Source organism: Asterias rubens, chromosome 19 (genome assembly GCF_902459465.1).
Source record: "Asterias rubens chromosome 19, eAstRub1.3, whole genome shotgun sequence".
Classification (NCBI taxonomy): domain Eukaryota; kingdom Metazoa; phylum Echinodermata; class Asteroidea; order Forcipulatida; family Asteriidae; genus Asterias; species Asterias rubens.
The window spans coordinates 10,736,828-10,759,505 of record NC_047080.1 but is presented as its reverse complement, the minus strand read 5'-3'; the positions used below and the strand labels follow the sequence as shown (position 1 = coordinate 10,759,505).

At 38.8% G+C, this 22,678-nt stretch overlaps 2 protein-coding genes across 2 annotated transcripts in view; both read left to right on the top strand.

Moving 5' to 3' along the window:
• The first annotated feature begins 1,786 nt into the window (after positions 1 to 1,786).
• Positions 1,787 to 11,145, top strand: LOC117303360 (sodium- and chloride-dependent neutral and basic amino acid transporter B(0+)-like). Its single transcript, XM_033787532.1, has 4 exons — positions 1,787 to 1,946; positions 9,040 to 9,187; positions 10,568 to 10,699; positions 11,087 to 11,145. Exons 1-4 carry the CDS (start codon positions 1,911 to 1,913, stop codon positions 11,143 to 11,145), a joined length of 375 nt encoding a protein of 124 aa, XP_033643423.1. The 5' UTR covers positions 1,787 to 1,910.
• A 599-nt stretch (positions 11,146 to 11,744) lies between these two features.
• The window catches only part of LOC117303359, a 40,163-nt gene continuing 29,229 nt past the window's right edge, over positions 11,745 to 22,678 (top strand). Inside the window, exons 1-3 of the mRNA XM_033787531.1 lie at positions 11,745 to 11,805; positions 18,897 to 19,044; positions 20,424 to 20,555. Of these exons, the coding sequence (XP_033643422.1) occupies positions 11,770 to 11,805; positions 18,897 to 19,044; positions 20,424 to 20,555 (316 nt within the window). The 5' untranslated portion in view covers positions 11,745 to 11,769. The remainder of the gene's footprint in view (positions 11,806 to 18,896; positions 19,045 to 20,423; positions 20,556 to 22,678) is intronic.

Sequence of the window (22,678 nt, the reverse complement as noted above, 5' to 3'; positions counted from 1 at the left end):
AGTTGCGAGATTCTAATCTTTCTGGGTTTATTTTGTCTCCCGTTTCTCATTCTGCGACTTTGAGCATCTAAATCTCATGGCCATCTTCGTGCCCACTCATTCAAAAGTCACAAGCCCTTTTTCACACTACTTAGGGGAAAAATGGCTGGCCCTTTGACACTAAAAAATCGCTTTATCCCTGATCTACCCCTGCTAATGGGCATACCCCGGGGCATAGCCACCCAGGCCTCCCCTGGAGTAGGTGTAAGCTGTAAAACCCTGGGGTATTCTTGAAATGTTCAACTAGAACCCCATTGAGAGACAGTGTGAAAGTGTGCAGGGGAAGCCGTTGGGTAAAACAGATCTAGCAGCATCCCACACTTAGATCGCCTTATTCCTGATCTACCTTGGCAAGTGGGCATACCTAAGGGAATAGCCACCCCTGCTGTGGAGTAGGGGTAAGAGGTACTCTCAGGGTTTTCTTTAAATGTTCAAGCGGACGCTGTGGATTAGAGACCTATTGTAGGCGGGGAAGTGTGAAACTGTGCCGGGGAAACCGTGGAGTAAAACATATCTAGCAGCATCCCAGGGCTGTATTCCACTGGGATAAGTGATCGATGCCAAACCCTCACACTTAACCGGAAGTTGTTGGTTCAAATCCCGCTCTAGTCCATTTTCTTTGTTCGATCCCCAAATTAATCTTTAAAATGTAAATCTTAACCTCCTTCTAGGTGCTTTTCTGATCCCATACGTCATCATGTTGGCGTTTGCCGGTCTACCCTTGTTCTTCCTCGAAGTCAGCTTTGGTCAATATTGCAGTCTGGGACCCATCTCGTGTTGGAGGGCGGTGCCAATGTTCAGAGGTAAGTTCATCATCCCTCCCATCATTTGTACTTTTCATTGTGCGCTTTGAAATTGGATTCTCAGTCTTTACAGGATTTTAGGAGGTGCCCCTTTCCATGTGGAAAATATAGTGTGTTCAATATGAACATTGAGGGAGGGGTGGAGGGGGGGGGGGGGCAGATACCCTTGGTTCCATTTCAGCGTTCTAAAAAGTGGTCCACTGAACAAAATGTCAGTTAAAGCACCTCAGGGCCAGTCAGAGTTCACCCCAGAGGGTCCAGCTGGCTAGTTTAGTGTTGAACTGCTCAGAATACAACAGGCTAGTGGAATGAAAAGCTGACTGGCATTCTCCATGATCAAAGCTTACTGATTGAATGATTGAGTTGTTATCCACCGGTTCTTTCCAGGACCAACACTACTCAAAAGAGATTTACACATGGTGCTACTGCAATAAACTCACCATAATTGTGATTTGAGATACCATTTTCCCCCAAAGTAGTTTGCCACATTGGTGGATATTAGTGATTTTCCCCTCCATTTTTTAGAATTCCAAATTATGGTGAGCCAGGGACAATGTCTGTCTTGTAAGCTCCTTCACACCCGTCTGCAAGTTTCTCGTAGATTTAATCTTGCCTGAGAAAGTGCAGGTTGAATTGCAGGGCATTATTAAAAGCACAATAAAAGACTAATGGAAACATACCACAAGTGGTGTTCTATTACTGACCACTTGTTACAAGTCTTCTACCAGCCTTTATAACACCTATTACATTCCACACACAACAAACACTGGTACTATTTAAAAAATACCCGCTGTATAATTAGTAATGTCTACCGCGGTATTAACAACATTGTTGTGTTTAATTCATAAACAAGCTTGGCTATCGCATATCAGTTACTCAGTCCAACAAGTGTTAAATCTCCTCAAATTGGTGAAAAGATTCCATAAATACACTGGCCACTGGCGGGTACAGTTAGGGTTTCACGTCTCGTCGAAACCTGGTGGTACCTGAAATATTCAATTCTGGTTTGGACGTCATTGTGAAAAACCAGCCTCCATTTTAGTTCATCGCACCACAAAAGGAGGCAAAATGGGGAAAGATGACGAGGTGATTCCCTCAGGATCTGTAAGTGTTTTTCTTTTTCTTAGATCGGGGATGGGTTTTGGGAAGAGGGGGAGGGGGTAAGTGGAAAGAGGTGAGTGGGACATGAAGGTTATTCGTCCATGCATCATGCGCTGTATACACATGTGCCGTCATGATTAATATTCAATTATATTTCAGGTATTTGGCCTATGTAATTTCAAAATTTGTGATTTGATTAATACATTATTTAAAAACTGTCACAGTCAGTTTTCCTTTTGGCATGTTGTAATGTATGTGGGTAGACCCAGTAACTGGGTTCAATCCCAGCATATAGAGTAAAGACACTCAAAAACAACTGTTGACATGTGTTTGCATTTTTGTACTAGATAACAGAACATAAGGCTTCTCATTCAAATGACATCTCAAATCAAATGTCCAATTAAAAAACAAAATTAGTACAGAGCCCCCACACCCCAGTTTACTCTGTCTCAGGTACATGTATGCATGAGTTCAATTACATTGAGGCACCTGTGCCCCCATGATGCAGTGAGTGGTGCATTTTTAAAATGAGTGATCAATATTAATTTTGGTTTTACCCATACACCGATGTGTGTTAGCACTGTGTACTCGGTACTTTCCCGAGTGCTGTTAAAAAATATCACAGGCATGTTACTCGGGTGGGATTCGAACCGACGACCCTATCATTTCTAGAGCAGTGTTGTTTTTTTTACTCGGGTGGGATTCGGTAAATTTGCATCAGGGATGAAGAATATTATTTTTGGTTTTTACCTATACACCGATGTGTGTTAGCACTGTATACTCAGTACTTTCCTGAGTCCTGTGAAAAAATATCACAGGCATGTTACTCGGGTGGGATTCGAACCGACGACCCTATCATTTCTAGAGCAGTGTCTTACCAACTAGACTACAGAGGTTGCCCGGTAGCTAGAGGCAGTTCGACTCCTATGTTTTGGCAGTGGGTAAAAATCAAAATTATTATTCTTTATTCCCGATGCAAATTTAACATCTCTTACAATGAGTGATCAATAGTTGGAGAGTAGTTCTCCATTAATATTCAATGTATGATTACATGATTAGTGCTTAAATTATTTTTTAGAAATGGCAAGAGAAATCTTTCCAAACGTTAATTACCCATTTAGTTTCCCCTTGTGGTTTATAGTTGAAAGAAGTTGATCCCCTGATTTTGACTTGTATCTCTCTCCTGCTACGAATGCTTCCCGGATTGTATTAATTGTACACTTGGGATGTGCATCAATTTTGGAAGGCAAACTTTCATTTAGTATTTTTTTTTTTGGGGAGGGTCCTCAAAAGTTATCTCTGTCACACCTGAATGTTGGGCAGTTTATACATTTTTCCTTTGATAGTTTTCTCCTGAAACCCCATAAACAAATTGATCTTTATGACATTTTTTCCACCTGAGTGAAAAGTCTTCAGGCAATTGTAAAATCTGCAAAATAAAACCCACCACACCTGTGGATGACATGCAGTATTTTATTAATTTATTGTTCCGACATCAAAGATAAACGTTGATGTTTGGTGAGACATCATTAAATACTGGCTGGGTTGTCAAGAATTGCTTCCGGTATCCATCGTTGTGCAATGTATGTTAAAGTCATAACGACAAAGCAGAATTTTCTGCCTCAATAATTTTCTCCAATCCTTTCTTATTTTTCATTTACTCGGATGGATCATTTAATATGGGGGAAGGGTTTTATAAGCACTGGAAACTGTAGGTCTACTGAAAAATTTTCAAATAAATTGTTTCATTGAAGATTTACTGAATGTAAATTGAGGGTATCAAAATGTTAGTTAAAAAAACCCAAGAGCGTGTTCAAAAGATATACCCAGACTATGTTCTGCTTTGTAGCAGAAAATAATAATATTGAACATTTATTTTATAGCAGATATCCTCCCATTTTTTCACTCGTTCCTTGGGAGTATACAGCCTGTGCTGCCAATTAAAGGCATGGACACCTTTGGTAATTGTCAAAGACCAGTCTTACAAACCTGTGAAAATTTGAACTCAATTGGTTGTCGAAGATGCGAGATAATTAAATGAAAGAAAAAAAACCCATGTCAAATCAAGTTTGTGGAACTTTTTTTTCGAAAACTACTTAACTTCAGAGGGAGCCGTTTCTCACAATGTTTTATAATAACAACAGCTCTCTGTTGCTAGTTACCAAGTAAGTTTTTATGTTAACAATCATTTTGAGTAATTACCAATACTAATAGTGTCCACTGCATTTAATGTAGCACACCAATCTAAAGCCCACACAGGTACCCATTCCCCCCTAGGTGAAGAAAAGCTTTAACATGTAAGTGTGTTGCTTAAGGACACTTTGTGTCAATGTCATGACCCGGACTCGAACCTAAACCCGGATTTACCACCAGAACTCGAGTCCAGCGCACCGGACTGCTTGGTCTGGACACACAAAGATAATAGTATCTCAGAACTGTATCATTTATAATTGACCACAATATCCGCTTTGTATATTTACACTACACTTGGGGTATTAAAAAGTGAAGTGCGCAGTGTACACACAGATCAAAAGCGATTCGTGTTAATCTTTGAAAAGTATATTTACCATTGATAACATTATCTCAACATACTTAATGGCAGGGTATACTTCTGGGAAGACCAGTATCCTCATCACATGGTGCTTCCCAACATACGCATTAACAACCGTGTGACAATTTGGGCTCAATTGGTCACCGAAGTTGCACAAAAAATATTGAGAGCATGCATAGAAATGTGTGTACGAGTTTTTGGCAGGTATTTCAACATTATGAAGCAAGTTTCAACGGTCAGACAAGAAAAGCAAATGATAGTGTTTACAGTCGGGTAGTTATACTTTATATCAGTCAAGTTAAAGTGGGACATCCTCGAATCAGTTTGTTAAAATGACAGATCCAGGATTTGGTAAAATAAAAGGGGCACAGTTAACGTGTCAATTTACAGAAGTTTAAAAGATAAAATATCAATCTTATAAAATCAGGAACACAATTATTTCACTATGCTGGTAATTATTATCAAGTTGAGCAAGTATGACTTAGATAAGTAATGTTTCCATCAGCGCCATTAGTGCGATTAATAACAATTTTGACCGAAACATGGGGATGGTAGATAAAAAACGAAACCTCAGGCTTGATTATTTTGCACTTAGATCACAGGCCCATTGCCAGTAGTTTTGGGGTCCGGCCAGTATTGACCGGACGAGTCCAGCGGTCTTGTGCTTTTTACCTGTGCTACCCCAACCCCAAAAGCCTTTTTGAGGTATGGTGGACGTGATACGCGCGCGTCACACGCCGCGACTGAAGCCACGCTCACCATGTTGTGGTCATTAGATTTACATGTAAACGCTGAGTCGCCCAAAAATGCGCACTTCACTGAATAACATACGTTCTATTTCTATAGTCAATACGCACAAATTTACCACAACTTTACAGTGTTGTAGCATTGTGTCCCCCATACCTCAAAAAGGCTTATTGGTCAATGTCTGGCTACCTAAGCTCTCTTCAAAAAAACCTTCTAAATCTTAAATGATTTCTTGGGAAATTCCCAAGAAAATGGAGTTGACATTTTCGTACTTGAATTGCTGACAAAAGTCCGATAGAAATAGCCAAATAGTTACCCTGGCTGGGTGTAGCAGTAAAAAGCTCAGCTGCTCACAGATCTTCACACCTCCCCAATCATGTTATGTTGACATGCTACTTCACTCAAACAGTTTTATTGATGCTTTTATAACTGTGGAGTTTGTCTTTTGTTTTTGTCGTGTATTTTACACATTTTACACTTAACCCTACTTTATTACCTATGTGTAAAGCTATTGAACCTTGCGAAACATTTATTGCATTATTGAAAGCATGCCGGCAACACAGGTAATTGTCAAATATCTGTACTTTATATGACCCAACATATCAAATATACCAAATCTGTGAAAAATTTGCTCAATTGGTCATCAGATACATAATGAATAAGAGCCTGTACATGTGTCTTCTTTTTTTCAAACATCGGATTTGGGACTTGTGAGATCCCCCTTTCTCAAAAACTACATTAGTTGAGAGGGAGTTTTTTTAATTATTGGTTGTATACTATCAAATGCAAGACTACTTGTTTGACTCATTTCTCCAATCGCTAGCATTTCGAGCATTATATTTTGATGGATGTTTTTCTCAATGCTGATTTCATACCATGTAGTGGCATGTCATGGCTGAGCGGATAAGGGCACCAGACCCAAGCTCTTTTGGTATTTCAGCAGATTGTAGGGTTCAACCATGGAGCTAGAACTCCCCATGTACACTTGTCTCCTTAAGCAAGACACTTAAAAAGAAACACTTTGGTATGCTTATGGTCAACATGGGTTGAGCATAAATTTACTCTATAAAAATTCAAATGACATTCTATAAACCCAGTGAACATAAAATCTCCCATTTTAAGTAGCTCCTGTAATTTCTGCGGCAACCATGCTGGTACAGTGGTACACAGAGCAACTCCACATAATTGCACATGAACTTCTTGTTTGTAGGTCACGTATGTAGATCTGTCATGCTTGATAGCAATGCATCCCAAAAACCAAAGGGAAATATTTTATCATACATTACGAATCACATTTGGTTATAGTCAAACGGAATTCCACGCTGAGTTGGTCAGGGAAGACTAAACCCATTGTGTTTGAGTTGAAAAGGTTCACACATTGTGCATAGGGCTGTAAAATATACGAATGGAGTGTGATACTGTTGTGTATTGTAATACAGTGCCACGCTTTGTGATTCACCTGGAATGCCTTTGACGCCATTTTTTAAGGGACGCTATTGTAGTTTTTACGCTTTCAAGTTCATATTTTCCTCTGGTAACGTTTTTACAACTCCAATGTGTCACAAGTTCAGCTCTCTTTGTGTTGATAGACATTCTAACTCACTTTGAACCGTACTTTCTCTAGATTTCATTTATTTTTTTGAACTATTAACTGTTGATGATTGATGTTGAAAGATTTTGGGATCATGACAGATATAGGGGCTAATTGTTTTGAGTTGTATAACCTGCCAACCAGCTGGCATTTCCCCCCATTTCTAAAAAAAACTTGGTTTATTTGCTTTTGGGAAAGATGAGTGGAAGAGCTTTAGAATTCCCAGCTAAGGCCGATAATGAGTTGGCAGCTGTAGCTATACATGTAGCTAAGGCTTTTTTAAGGGCGTATCTGAGGATGTTGCCCTGGGTTCTTTAACTTGGCTTACACAACACACAGGACCCATAGCTTTACGTCCCATGGGAAGGACCCAGCAATAATGGTTAAGTGTCTTACTTAAGGACACAAGTGCCACGACAGGGACACGAACCCACACTCTGCTGATCAGAAATACCAGAGATTAAGTCCATTGTTTCGCTCGGCCAGGAAATGCCGTAACTAAAGAGAGTAGAGGGTTCTTTTTATCAAGCAATCATATGACCATGCCACAAAAATTGTACAGTGCTGTTTCAGACTTTTTGCAGGAAGGTGCTACTATCTTGTGTTGTGTCAAGAGGGGCCTTTTAATTTTTACTGTTTTTAAGAGTTTTATCCCATGTATAAACTTGTATTTGTTCGTGAAATTGCTGAATAAATAAACAATAAAATAACTTTTATTACTACAGTGGTAAATAGGCCAACTGTCGATAAATATGGGTTATTTTACAGTAGAGCTTAAACAGTGATTCAGTAGAGTGGAATCTTTGCTGCTAAATCAATAGAACCCTCAGCGATTGATTTGACGACCGATTGTTGTAGGACGCTGGTGAATATCACACCTGTTTTGTGGACACACGCCCAAGGTTTCAATGCTGCACAGTAAATACGACCCACAGGTTCAACAAGTTTTATCTCAAATCGGCAGAGTTCCTTTGACTTGACTTATTGGTTTGTCGAGTAAATAGTTCTGTGGGATAGAATCGCGGATATGTTGAACAAACATTATTGATGTCATATGCTTTATCATCTTTACACACTTCACCACAAGCAAACACTTTTCGGTATACAACTTGTAAAGTTTCGGATATGGAATTATTTACTTCAATCCAATTGTTCTCCCCCAAATTGGTTTGAACAAATATCCCAAATTTTCGACATTTTTATTTTGTACACTGTTCAGCATCGTCACCCATTTTTTAAACATAAAAAAAGCTGAGTTCATGATGAAAAAATAAAATAATAAATTCAATAATTGTTAATGACAATTTGAACATGGCCTTATGTTGAACCATAATTATGTTTATGGAAAAAAAAGTGCATTTAAGGCATGTTAGGGATACAAAATATTGTTTAGCTATTCTGTTGCCCTCGAACATTCTCAGAAAGATTTTCCAGCGAAAGTGGAAAATAAGAGAAAGCCTTGCCCTTTTAAAGATGAAATCAAGCTTGCTCATACTTGCTTTATTGGGACGGCCAGATTTGCATATGAATGCTATCTTTTCTTGCCTTCAACCTTCAGGACTGTGGTTCAAATCCTACCAGGGGCATAGATTTGATTCTCTGTGACAGCCAAACCTAATTATGTGGCTTTTCCCTGGAATAATTCTCAGGGGAATTCCTTCCACATCTAAAATTTAGTTGTCCTTCCTCGTCTTCTCCCTGTGGCGTTCTTGGCTTTTTCCATAATTAAGTTAAGTTTTCTAAGAATCCATGGCAGCCTTCGTAACCAGAATAACTAAAAATAAATAAAATAAATAAATTTGATTAAAGGAATATTACAGAATTAGTGAGAAAGAAAATTGTCTAAGATCACAGATTTACATAAAACTTACACAGTCTAATGATGATGATATTCAAAAACATCCCTTTAAATATTTCTGTCTGAAATGTCATATTTGATGAGGAATAAACAAAACTAACTTCTAATTTGGAGTTTATCGTTTGGTGAGCATTATATTTTTAAAAGTTTTTGTTGAATCGATGTTCATGCAAAAATGTGAAATCGATTTTTTCTTGAGACCCAGATGAGCGATCGATCTCAAACTTCTACAGGTTTGTTAGTTTAGTATGGTGGATTACATAAAGTGCCAGCAACTGCTTTTTTAGCAAAAACTAATTCTGTAATTTTCCTTTAACTATATTTCTTCTTATTATTTATTTTACTTCAGAGTAAAGTGGATCTTGTTGAAGCGGATGAAGATGGAGATGAAAACGTCGAACGAGGAAACTGGGGCAACAAATTTGAGTTTCTACTCTCGTGTACCGGGTATGGGAACGTCTGGCGCTTCCCGTACCTGTGCTATCGCAATGGTGGAGGTGGGTACCAGACGTTACTATAAAAAAAAGTCTGCATTCATCTTTTGGTTAATTAGACCTGCTGTTGCAGTTTGTCTTGTATTTTTTACAACAACAAAATTCTGGAAGGGGGGAAACTTAAAATATGCAGTTTAGGAGAATTGTTTTTTGTTAGAAAGCAATGACTTATGGTCCCAAAAGGGACTTGAGAAAATTAGACTTGAGAAGAAAAGAAATAGCTCTAATTTGAAAGGCAAATTCTGCAGATTTGACATTTGGTGCAACTGGTAAAGGACCTTTTTCTCTAACTTGGAAGGAAAATTCTGCTTTTATGAGACATTTAGTGCAATCAAAGTATCTTTTCGCTCTTATTTGAAAGGCAAATTCTGCTTATACATGACATTTTTTGCAAGAAGTGCAAAAGAGCTTATATATATGACATTTGCTGCAAGAGTTAAAGACCTTTTTGCCTAATTTGAAAGGCAAATTTTACAGATATGACATTTTGGTACAAGTTGTCAAGACCTTTTGTGCTTATTTGAAAGGCAAATTCTGCAGATATATTACATTTGGTGAAGAAGACCTCTTAGGATTTGGTGGTGAATGTTTATAGCTTATCAGAGACTGTGGCAGCTCAAGGGTGGATGCATGTACGTCAAACAGAGCGTTGGATGAGATACTGTAGCTTACTAGTTGCGAGATTCTAATCTTTCTGGGTTTATTTTGTCTCCCGTTTCTCATTCTGCGACTTTGAGCATCTAAATCTCATGGCCATCTTCGTGCCCACTCATTCAAAAGTCACAAGCCCTTTTTCACACTACTTAGGGGAAAAATGGCTGGCCCTTTGACACTAAAAAATCGCTTTATCCCTGATCTACCCCTGCTAATGGGCATACCCCGGGGCATAGCCACCCAGGCCTCCCCTGGAGTAGGTGTAAGCTGTAAAACCCTGGGGTATTCTTGAAATGTTCAACTAGAACCCCATTGAGAGACAGTGTGAAAGTGTGCAGGGGAAGCCGTTGGGTAAAACAGATCTAGCAGCATCCCACACTTAGATCGCCTTATTCCTGATCTACCTTGGCAAGTGGGCATACCTAAGGGAATAGCCACCCCTGCTGTGGAGTAGGGGTAAGAGGTACTCTCAGGGTTTTCTTTAAATGTTCAAGCGGACGCTGTGGATTAGAGACCTATTGTAGGCGGGGAAGTGTGAAACTGTGCCGGGGAAACCGTGGAGTAAAACATATCTAGCAGCATCCCAGGGCTGTATTCCACTGGGATAAGTGATCGATGCCAAACCCTCACACTTAACCGGAAGTTGTTGGTTCAAATCCCGCTCTAGTCCATTTTCTTTGTTCGATCCCCAAATTAATCTTTAAAATGTAAATCTTAACCTCCTTCTAGGTGCTTTTCTGATCCCATACGTCATCATGTTGGCGTTTGCCGGTCTACCCTTGTTCTTCCTCGAAGTCAGCTTTGGTCAATATTGCAGTCTGGGACCCATCTCGTGTTGGAGGGCGGTGCCAATGTTCAGAGGTAAGTTCATCATCCCTCCCATCATTTGTACTTTTCATTGTGCGCTTTGAAATTGGATTCTCAGTCTTTACAGGATTTTAGGAGGTGCCCCTTTCCATGTGGAAAATATAGTGTGTTCAATATGAACATTGAGGGAGGGGTGGAGGGGGGGGGGGGGGCAGATACCCTTGGTTCCATTTCAGCGTTCTAAAAAGTGGTCCACTGAACAAAATGTCAGTTAAAGCACCTCAGGGCCAGTCAGAGTTCACCCCAGAGGGTCCAGCTGGCTAGTTTAGTGTTGAACTGCTCAGAATACAACAGGCTAGTGGAATGAAAAGCTGACTGGCATTCTCCATGATCAAAGCTTACTGATTGAATGATTGAGTTGTTATCCACGGTTCTTTCCAGGACCAACCACTACTCAAAAGAGATTTACACATGGTGCTACTGCAATAAACTCACCATAATTGTGATTTGAGATACCATTTTCCCCCAAAGTAGTAGTTTGCCACATTGGTGGATATTAGTGATTTTCCCCTCCATTTTTTAGAATTCCAAATTATGGTGAGCAGGGACAATGTCTGTCTTGTAAGCTCCTTCACACCCGTCTGCAAGTTTCTCGTAGATTTAATCTTGCCTGAGAAAGTGCAGGTTGAATTGCAGGGCATTATTAAAAGCACAATAAAAGACTAATGGAAACATACCACAAGTGGTGTTCTATTACTGACCACTTGTTACAAGTCTTCTACCAGCCTTTATAACACCTATTACATTCCACACACAACAACACTGGTACTATTTAAAAAATACCCGCTGTATAATTAGTAATGTCTACCGCGGTATTAACAACATTGTTGTGTTTAATTCATAAAACAAGCTTGGCTATCGCATATCAGTTACTCAGTCCAACAAGTGTTAAATCTCCTCAAATTGGTGAAAAGATTCCATAAATACACTGGCCACTGGCGGGTACAGTTAGGGTTTCACGTCTCGTCGAAACCTGGTGGTACCTGAAATATTCAATTCTGGTTTGGACGTCATTGTGAAAAACCAGCCTCCATTTAGTTCATCGCACCACAAAAGGAGGCAAAATGGGGAAAGATGACGAGGTGATTCCCTCAGGATCTGTAAGTGTTTTTTCTTTTTCTTAGATCGGGGATGGGTTTTGGGAAGAGGGGGAGGGGGTAAGTGGAAAGAGGTGAGTGGGACATGAAGGTTATTCGTCCATGCATCATGCGCTGTATACACATGTGCCGTCATGATTAATATTCAATTATATTTCAGGTATTTGGCCTATGTAATTTCAAAATTTGTGATTTGATTAATACATTATTTAAAAACTGTCACAGTCAGTTTTCCTTTTGGCATGTTGTAATGTATGTGGGTAGACCAGTAACTGGGTTCAATCCCAGCATATAGAGTAAAGACACTCAAAAACAACTGTTGACATGTGTTTGCATTTTTGTACTAGATAAACAGAACATAAGGCTTCTCATTCAAATGACATCTCAAATCAAATGTCCAATTAAAAAACAAAATTAGTACAGAGCCCCCACACCCCAGTTTACTCTGTCTCAGGTACATGTATGCATGAGTTCAATTACATTGAGGCACCTGTGCCCCCATGATGCAGTGAGTGGTGCATTTTTAAAATGAGTGATCAATATTAATTTTGGTTTTACCCATACACCGATGTGTGTTAGCACTGTGTACTCGGTACTTTCCCGAGTGCTGTTAAAAAATATCACAGGCATGTTACTCGGGTGGGATTCGAACCGACGACCCTATCATTTCTAGAGCAGTGTTGTTTTTTTACTCGGGTGGGATTCGGTAAATTTGCATCAGGGATGAAGAATATTATTTTTGGTTTTTACCTATACACCGATGTGTGTTAGCACTGTATACTCAGGTACTTTCCTGAGTCCTGTGAAAAAATATCACAGGCATGTTACTCGGGTGGGATTCGAACCGACGACCCTATCATTTCTAGAGCAGTGTCTTACCAACTAGACTACAGAGGTTGCCCGGTAGCTAGAGGCAGTTCGACTCCTATGTTTTGGCAGTGGGTAAAAATCAAAATTATTATTCTTTATTCCCGATGCAAATTTAACATCTCTTACAATGAGTGATCAATAGTTGGAGAGTAGTTCTCCATTAATATTCAATGTATGATTACATGATTAGTGCTTAAATTATTTTTTAGAAATGGCAAGAGAAATCTTTCCAAACGTTAATTACCCATTTAGTTTCCCCTTGTGGTTTATAGTTGAAAGAAGTTGATCCCCTGATTTTGACTTGTATCTCTCTCCTGCTACGAATGCTTCCCGGATTGTATTAATTGTACACTTGGGATGTGCATCAATTTTGGAAGGCAAACTTTCATTTAGTATTTTTTTTTTTGGGGAGGGTCCTCAAAAGTTATCTCTGTCACACCTGAATGTTGGGCAGTTTATACATTTTTCCTTTGATAGTTTTCTCCTGAAACCCCATAAACAAATTGATCTTTATGACATTTTTTCCACCTGAGTGAAAAGTCTTCAGGCAATTGTAAAATCTGCAAAATAAAACCCACCACACCTGTGGATGACATGCAGTATTTTATTAATTTATTGTTCCGACATCAAAGATAAACGTTGATGTTTGGTGAGACATCATTAAATACTGGCTGGGTTGTCAAGAATTGCTTCCGGTATCCATCGTTGTGCAATGTATGTTAAAGTCATAACGACAAAGCAGAATTTTCTGCCTCAATAATTTTCTCCAATCCTTTCTTATTTTTCATTTACTCGGATGGATCATTTAATATGGGGGAAGGGTTTTATAAGCACTGGAAACTGTAGGTCTACTGAAAATTTTCAAATAAATTGTTTCATTGAAGATTTACTGAATGTAAATTGAGGGTATCAAAATGTTAGTTAAAAAAACCCAAGAGCGTGTTCAAAAGATATACCCAGACTATGTTCTGCTTTGTAGCAGAAAATAATAATATTGAACATTTATTTTATAGCAGATATCCTCCCATTTTTCACTCGTTCCTTGGGAGTATACAGCCTGTGCTGCCAATTAAAGGCATGGACACCTTTGGTAATTGTCAAAGACCAGTCTTACAAACCTGTGAAAATTTGAACTCAATTGGTTGTCGAAGATGCGAGATAATTAAATGAAAGAAAAAAAACCCATGTCAAATCAAGTTTGTGGAACTTTTTTTTCGAAAACTACTTAACTTCAGAGGGAGCCGTTTCTCACAATGTTTTATAATAACAACAGCTCTCTGTTGCTAGTTACCAAGTAAGTTTTTATGTTAACAATCATTTTGAGTAATTACCAATACTAATAGTGTCCACTGCATTTAATGTAGCACACCAATCTAAAGCCCACACAGGTACCCATTCCCCCCTAGGTGAAGAAAAGCTTTAACATGTAAGTGTGTTGCTTAAGGACACTTTGTGTCAATGTCATGACCCGGACTCGAACCTAAACCCGGATTTACCACCAGAACTCGAGTCCAGCGCACCGGACTGCTTGGTCTGGACACACAAAGATAATAGTATCTCAGAACTGTATCATTTATAATTGACCACAATATCCGCTTTGTATATTTACACTACACTTGGGGTATTAAAAAGTGAAGTGCGCAGTGTACACACAGATCAAAAGCGATTCGTGTTAATCTTTGAAAAGTATATTTACCATTGATAACATTATCTCAACATACTTAATGGCAGGGTATACTTCTGGGAAGACCAGTATCCTCATCACATGGTGCTTCCCAACATACGCATTAACAACCGTGTGACAATTTGGGCTCAATTGGTCACCGAAGTTGCACAAAAAATATTGAGAGCATGCATAGAAATGTGTGTACGAGTTTTTGGCAGGTATTTCAACATTATGAAGCAAGTTTCAACGGTCAGACAAGAAAAGCAAATGATAGTGTTTACAGTCGGGTAGTTATACTTTATATCAGTCAAGTTAAAGTGGGACATCCTCGAATCAGTTTGTTAAAATGACAGATCCAGGATTTGGTAAAATAAAAGGGGCACAGTTAACGTGTCAATTTACAGAAGTTTAAAAGATAAAATATCAATCTTATAAAATCAGGAACACAATTATTTCACTATGCTGGTAATTATTATCAAGTTGAGCAAGTATGACTTAGATAAGTAATGTTTCCATCAGCGCCATTAGTGCGATTAATAACAATTTTGACCGAACATGGGGATGGTAGATAAAAAACGAAACCTCAGGCTTGATTATTTTGCACTTAGATCACAGGCCCATTGCCAGTAGTTTTGGGGTCCGGCCAGTATTGACCGGACGAGTCCAGCGGTCTTGTGCTTTTTACCTGTGCTACCCCAACCCCAAAAGCCTTTTTGAGGTATGGTGGACGTGATACGCGCGCGTCACACGCCGCGACTGAAGCCACGCTCACCATGTTGTGGTCATTAGATTTACATGTAAACGCTGAGTCGCCCAAAAATGCGCACTTCACTGAATAACATACGTTCTATTTCTATAGTCAATACGCACAAATTTACCACAACTTTACAGTGTTGTAGCATTGTGTCCCCCATACCTCAAAAAGGCTTATTGGTCAATGTCTGGCTACCTAAGCTCTCTTCAAAAAAACCTTCTAAATCTTAAATGATTTCTTGGGAAATTCCCAAGAAAATGGAGTTGACATTTTCGTACTTGAATTGCTGACAAAAGTCCGATAGAAATAGCCAAATAGTTACCCTGGCTGGGTGTAGCAGTAAAAAGCTCAGCTGCTCACAGATCTTCACACCTCCCCAATCATGTTATGTTGACATGCTACTTCACTCAAACAGTTTTATTGATGCTTTTATAACTGTGGAGTTTGTCTTTTGTTTTTGTCGTGTATTTTACACATTTTACACTTAACCCTACTTTATTACCTATGTGTAAAGCTATTGAACCTTGCGAAACATTTATTGCATTATTGAAAGCATGCCGGCAACACAGGTAATTGTCAAATATCTGTACTTTATATGACCCAACATATCAAATATACCAAATCTGTGAAAAATTTGCTCAATTGGTCATCAGATACATAATGAATAAGAGCCTGTACATGTGTCTTCTTTTTTTCAAACATCGGATTTGGGACTTGTGAGATCCCCCTTTCTCAAAAACTACATTAGTTGAGAGGGAGTTTTTTTAATTATTGGTTGTATACTATCAAATGCAAGACTACTTGTTTGACTCATTTCTCCAATCGCTAGCATTTCGAGCATTATATTTTGATGGATGTTTTTCTCAATGCTGATTTCATACCATGTAGTGGCATGTCATGGCTGAGCGGATAAGGGCACCAGACCCAAGCTCTTTTGGTATTTCAGCAGATTGTAGGGTTCAACCATGGAGCTAGAACTCCCCATGTACACTTGTCTCCTTAAGCAAGACACTTAAAAAGAAACACTTTGGTATGCTTATGGTCAACATGGGTTGAGCATAAATTTACTCTATAAAAATTCAAATGACATTCTATAAACCCAGTGAACATAAAATCTCCCATTTAAGTAGCTCCTGTAATTTCTGCGGCAACCATGCTGGTACAGTGGTACACAGAGCAACTCCACATAATTGCACATGAACTTCTTGTTTGTAGGTCACGTATGTAGATCTGTCATGCTTGATAGCAATGCATCCCAAAAACCCAAAGGGAAATATTTTATCATACATTACGAATCACATTTGGTTATAGTCAAACGGAATTCCACGCTGAGTTGGTCAGGGAAGACTAAACCCATTGTGTTTGAGTTGAAAAGGTTCACACATTGTGCATAGGGCTGTAAAATATACGAATGGAGTGTGATACTGTTGTGTATTGTAATACAGTGCCACGCTTTGTGATTCACCTGGAATGCCTTTGACGCCATTTTTTAAGGGACGCTATTGTAGTTTTTACGCTTTCAAGTTCATATTTTCCTCTGGTAACGTTTTTACAACTCCAATGTGTCACAAGTTCAGCTCTCTTTGTGTTGATAGACATTCTAACTCACTTTGAACCGTACTTTCTCTAGATTTCATTTATTTTTTTGAACTATTAACTGTTGATGATTGATGTTGAAAGATTTTGGGATCATGACAGATATAGGGGCTAATTGTTTTGAGTTGTATAACCTGCCAACCAGCTGGCATTTCCCCCCATTTCTAAAAAAAACTTGGTTTATTTGCTTTTGGGAAAGATGAGTGGAAGAGCTTTAGAATTCCCAGCTAAGGCCGATAATGAGTTGGCAGCTGTAGCTATACATGTAGCTAAGGCTTTTTTAAGGGCGTATCTGAGGATGTTGCCCTGGGTTCTTTAACTTGGCTTACACAACACACAGGACCCATAGCTTTACGTCCCATGGGAAGGACCCAGCAATAATGGTTAAGTGTCTTACTTAAGGACACAAGTGCCACGACAGGGACACGAACCCACACTCTGCTGATCAGAAATACCAGAGATTAAGTCCATTGTTTCGCTCGGCCAGGAAATGCCGTAACTAAAGAGAGTAGAGGGTTCTTTTTATCAAGCAATCATATGACCATGCCACAAAAATTGTACAGTGCTGTTTCAGACTTTTTGCAGGAAGGTGCTACTATCTTGTGTTGTGTCAAGAGGGGCCTTTTAATTTTTACTGTTTTTAAGAGTTTTATCCCATGTATAAACTTGTATTTGTTCGTGAAATTGCTGAATAAATAAACAATAAAATAACTTTTATTACTACAGTGGTAAATAGGCCAACTGTCGATAAATATGGGTTATTTTACAGTAGAGCTTAAACAGTGATTCAGTAGAGTGGAATCTTTGCTGCTAAATCAATAGAACCCTCAGCGATTGATTTGACGACCGATTGTTGTAGGACGCTGGTGAATATCACACCTGTTTTGTGGACACACGCCCAAGGTTTCAATGCTGCACAGTAAATACGACCCACAGGTTCAACAAGTTTTATCTCAAATCGGCAGAGTTCCTTTGACTTGACTTATTGGTTTGTCGAGTAAATAGTTCTGTGGGATAGAATCGCGGATATGTTGAACAAACATTATTGATGTCATATGCTTTATCATCTTTACACACTTCACCACAAGCAAACACTTTTCGGTATACAACTTGTAAAGTTTCGGATATGGAATTATTTACTTCAATCCAATTGTTCTCCCCCAAATTGGTTTGAACAAATATCCCAAATTTTCGACATTTTTATTTTGTACACTGTTCAGCATCGTCACCCATTTTTTAAACATAAAAAAAGCTGAGTTCATGATGAAAAAATAAAATAATAAATTCAATAATTGTTAATGACAATTTGAACATGGCCTTATGTTGAACCATAATTATGTTTATGGAAAAAAAAGTGCATTTAAGGCATGTTAGGGATACAAAATATTGTTTAGCTATTCTGTTGCCCTCGAACATTCTCAGAAAGATTTTCCAGCGAAAGTGGAAAATAAGAGAAAGCCTTGCCCTTTTAAAGATGAAATCAAGCTTGCTCATACTTGCTTTATTGGGACGGCCAGATTTGCATATGAATGCTATCTTTTCTTGCCTTCAACCTTCAGGACTGTGGTTCAAATCCTACCAGGGGCATAGATTTGATTCTCTGTGACAGCCAAACCTAATTATGTGGCTTTTCCCTGGAATAATTCTCAGGGGAATTCCTTCCACATCTAAAATTTAGTTGTCCTTCCTCGTCTTCTCCCTGTGGCGTTCTTGGCTTTTTCCATAATTAAGTTAAGTTTTCTAAGAATCCATGGCAGCCTTCGTAACCAGAATAACTAAAAATAAATAAAATAAATAAATTTGATTAAAGGAATATTACAGAATTAGTGAGAAAGAAAATTGTCTAAGATCACAGATTTACATAAAACTTACACAGTCTAATGATGATGATATTCAAAAACATCCCTTTAAATATTTCTGTCTGAAATGTCATATTTGATGAGGAATAAACAAAACTAACTTCTAATTTGGAGTTTATCGTTTGGTGAGCATTATATTTTTAAAAGTTTTTGTTGAATCGATGTTCATGCAAAAATGTGAAATCGATTTTTTCTTGAGACCCAGATGAGCGATCGATCTCAAACTTCTACAGGTTTGTTAGTTTAGTATGGTGGATTACATAAAGTGCCAGCAACTGCTTTTTTAGCAAAAACTAATTCTGTAATTTTCCTTTAACTATATTTCTTCTTATTATTTATTTTACTTCAGAGTAAAGTGGATCTTGTTGAAGCGGATGAAGATGGAGATGAAAACGTCGAACGAGGAAACTGGGGCAACAAATTTGAGTTTCTACTCTCGTGTACCGGGTATGGGAACGTCTGGCGCTTCCCGTACCTGTGCTATCGCAATGGTGGAGGTGGGTACCAGACGTTACTATAAAAAAAAGTCTGCATTCATCTTTTGGTTAATTAGACCTGCTGTTGCAGTTTGTCTTGTATTTTTACAACAACAAAATTCTGGAAGGGGGGAAACTTAAAATATGCAGTTTAGGAGAATTGTTTTTTGTTAGAAAGCAATGACTTATGGTCCCAAAAGGGACTTGAGAAAATTAGACTTGAGAAGAAAAGAAATAGCTCTAATTTGAAAGGCAAATTCTGCAGATTTGACATTTGGTGCAACTGGTAAAGGACCTTTTTCTCTAACTTGGAAGGAAAATTCTGCTTTTATGAGACATTTAGTGCAATCAAAGTATCTTTTCGCTCTTATTTGAAAGGCAAATTCTGCTTATACATGACATTTTTTGCAAGAAGTGCAAAAGAGCTTATATATATGACATTTGCTGCAAGAGTTAAAGACCTTTTTGCCTAATTTGAAAGGCAAATTTTACAGATATGACATTTTGGTACAAGTTGTCAAGACCTTTTGTGCTTATTTGAAAGGCAAATTCTGCAGATATATTACATTTGGTGAAGAAGACCTCTTAGGATTTGGTGGTGAATGTTTATAGCTTATCAGAGACTGTGGCAGCTCAAGGGTGGATGCATGTACGTCAAACAGAGCGTTGGATGAGATACTGTAGCTTACTAGTTGCGAGATTCTAATCTTTCTGGGTTTATTTTGTCTCCCGTTTCTCATTCTGCGACTTTGAGCATCTAAATCTCATGGCCATCTTCGTGCCCACTCATTCAAAAGTCACAAGCCCTTTTTCACACTACTTAGGGGAAAAATGGCTGGCCCTTTGACACTAAAAAATCGCTTTATCCCTGATCTACCCCTGCTAATGGGCATACCCCGGGGCATAGCCACCCAGGCCTCCCCTGGAGTAGGTGTAAGCTGTAAAACCCTGGGGTATTCTTGAAATGTTCAACTAGAACCCCATTGAGAGACAGTGTGAAAGTGTGCAGGGGAAGCCGTTGGGTAAAACAGATCTAGCAGCATCCCACACTTAGATCGCCTTATTCCTGATCTACCTTGGCAAGTGGGCATACCTAAGGGAATAGCCACCCCTGCTGTGGAGTAGGGGTAAGAGGTACTCTCAGGGTTTTCTTTAAATGTTCAAGCGGACGCTGTGGATTAGAGACCTATTGTAGGCGGGGAAGTGTGAAACTGTGCCGGGGAAACCGTGGAGTAAAACATATCTAGCAGCATCCCAGGGCTGTATTCCACTGGGATAAGTGATCGATGCCAAACCCTCACACTTAACCGGAAGTTGTTGGTTCAAATCCCGCTCTAGTCCATTTTCTTTGTTCGATCCCCAAATTAATCTTTAAAATGTAAATCTTAACCTCCTTCTAGGTGCTTTTCTGATCCCATACGTCATCATGTTGGCGTTTGCCGGTCTACCCTTGTTCTTCCTCGAAGTCAGCTTTGGTCAATATTGCAGTCTGGGACCCATCTCGTGTTGGAGGGCGGTGCCAATGTTCAGAGGTAAGTTCATCATCCCTCCCATCATTTGTACTTTTCATTGTGCGCTTTGAAATTGGATTCTCAGTCTTTACAGGATTTTAGGAGGTGCCCCTTTCCATGTGGAAAATATAGTGTGTTCAATATGAACATTGAGGGAGGGGTGGAGGGGGGGGGGGGGCAGATACCCTTGGTTCCATTTCAGCGTTCTAAAAAGTGGTCCACTGAACAAAATGTCAGTTAAAGCACCTCAGGGCCAGTCAGAGTTCACCCCAGAGGGTCCAGCTGGCTAGTTTAGTGTTGAACTGCTCAGAATACAACAGGCTAGTGGAATGAAAAGCTGACTGGCATTCTCCATGATCAAAGCTTACTGATTGAATGATTGAGTTGTTATCCACCGGTTCTTTCCAGGACCAACACTACTCAAAAGAGATTTACACATGGTGCTACTGCAATAAACTCACCATAATTGTGATTTGAGATACCATTTTCCCCCAAAGTAGTTTGCCACATTGGTGGATATTAGTGATTTTCCCCTCCATTTTTTAGAATTCCAAATTATGGTGAGCCAGGGACAATGTCTGTCTTGTAAGCTCCTTCACACCCGTCTGCAAGTTTCTCGTAGATTTAATCTTGCCTGAGAAAGTGCAGGTTGAATTGCAGGGCATTATTAAAAGCACAATAAAAGACTAATGGAAACATACCACAAGTGGTGTTCTATTACTGACCACTTGTTACAAGTCTTCTACCAGCCTTTATAACACCTATTACATTCCACACACAACAAACACTGGTACTATTTAAAAAATACCCGCTGTATAATTAGTAATGTCTACCGCGGTATTAACAACATTGTTGTGTTTAATTCATAAACAAGCTTGGCTATCGCATATCAGTTACTCAGTCCAACAAGTGTTAAATCTCCTCAAATTGGTGAAAAGATTCCATAAATACACATGAGGTGTTATCAAATGAATTGAATGGCTGGGGGAAACGTAAAACAGAGGGATTGAGTTACTGTGACATGTTTTTTGTAAAATAATTGGGCTTTGTAATTTGTTTGGTTTCGATCAAATTAATGGAAGGAGACCCCTGGTTTTGTGTCATTTGAGAAAGAAGAACTTTTAAGATGGCTTCTCACTTACGAGAAAAGAATTTCATTAGTTTGATGGGTGATGGAAAGTTTTGAGCAGTTTTTAAGTTGTTTAATGTTGATCAAATGGAAGGAAACTCCGTTTTTGTGTAACTTGAGAAAGAAGAATTTATTCATGGACATGCCTTCTCATAGACGAGGAAGGAATTGCATTTGTTGCCTGATGGAAAGTTTTTCAGCAGTTTTTAAGTTGTTTGATTTATATCGAAAGGAAGGAATCTGGTGATTGAAAGGAAGAAATTTGAGAATGAAGAACTTAATCGTTGGGATACCTTCTCAGGGACTATATGTAGGAAGAAAAATTGCATTAGTTGGATGCGTGACGGACAAGTTTTGAGCAGTTTTTTAAATTGTTTAGTTTCGATCAAACAGAAGGAGACTGGTGTTTGAAAGAAAGAAATTTGAGAAAGAGGAAACTTTCACTGACATGCCTTCTCACGGACAAGAAAGGAATAGCATTAGTTTGATGCGTGATGGAAAGTTTTGAGCAGTGAAATACGAACCGCCATCTTTGAAACATCTTTGTTGAGTAGGTCTAGACAAGTAGTTTAGACACATTGATTCGCAAGTGGTTTTATATTAAATTTCCTGTTTCATGTTAATTTGCTCAAGAATCTCAGAAAGGCTCTTTGAAGGACTGTCTGCACAGGTAGTCTAAATATTTTAGATAACATTTTAATAAGACCAAGGAGGGGTTTATATGAAACTGAATTATACATGTGGAGGCCTGTTATTTCAGGAAGGCAATTGCCTTTGGTGATTACTGTGGTGGTGCCCCTTGAAATGTTCTGCTAGAAATAAAAAAATTGAAATGAGATGGGCACTATCTATAGAGTATAACATTTTGAGCTGTTTTTGGAAGAAGCACTTATTAAGAGGAAATTTGTCTAATTTTTCTTATGGGTAATACTTCAACAGAATTGATAGAATTTTGTTTTAATCAGTTTTAGTAAAAAAAATAAAATGCAGTGAGGTGTTATTAGTCAAAAACGCA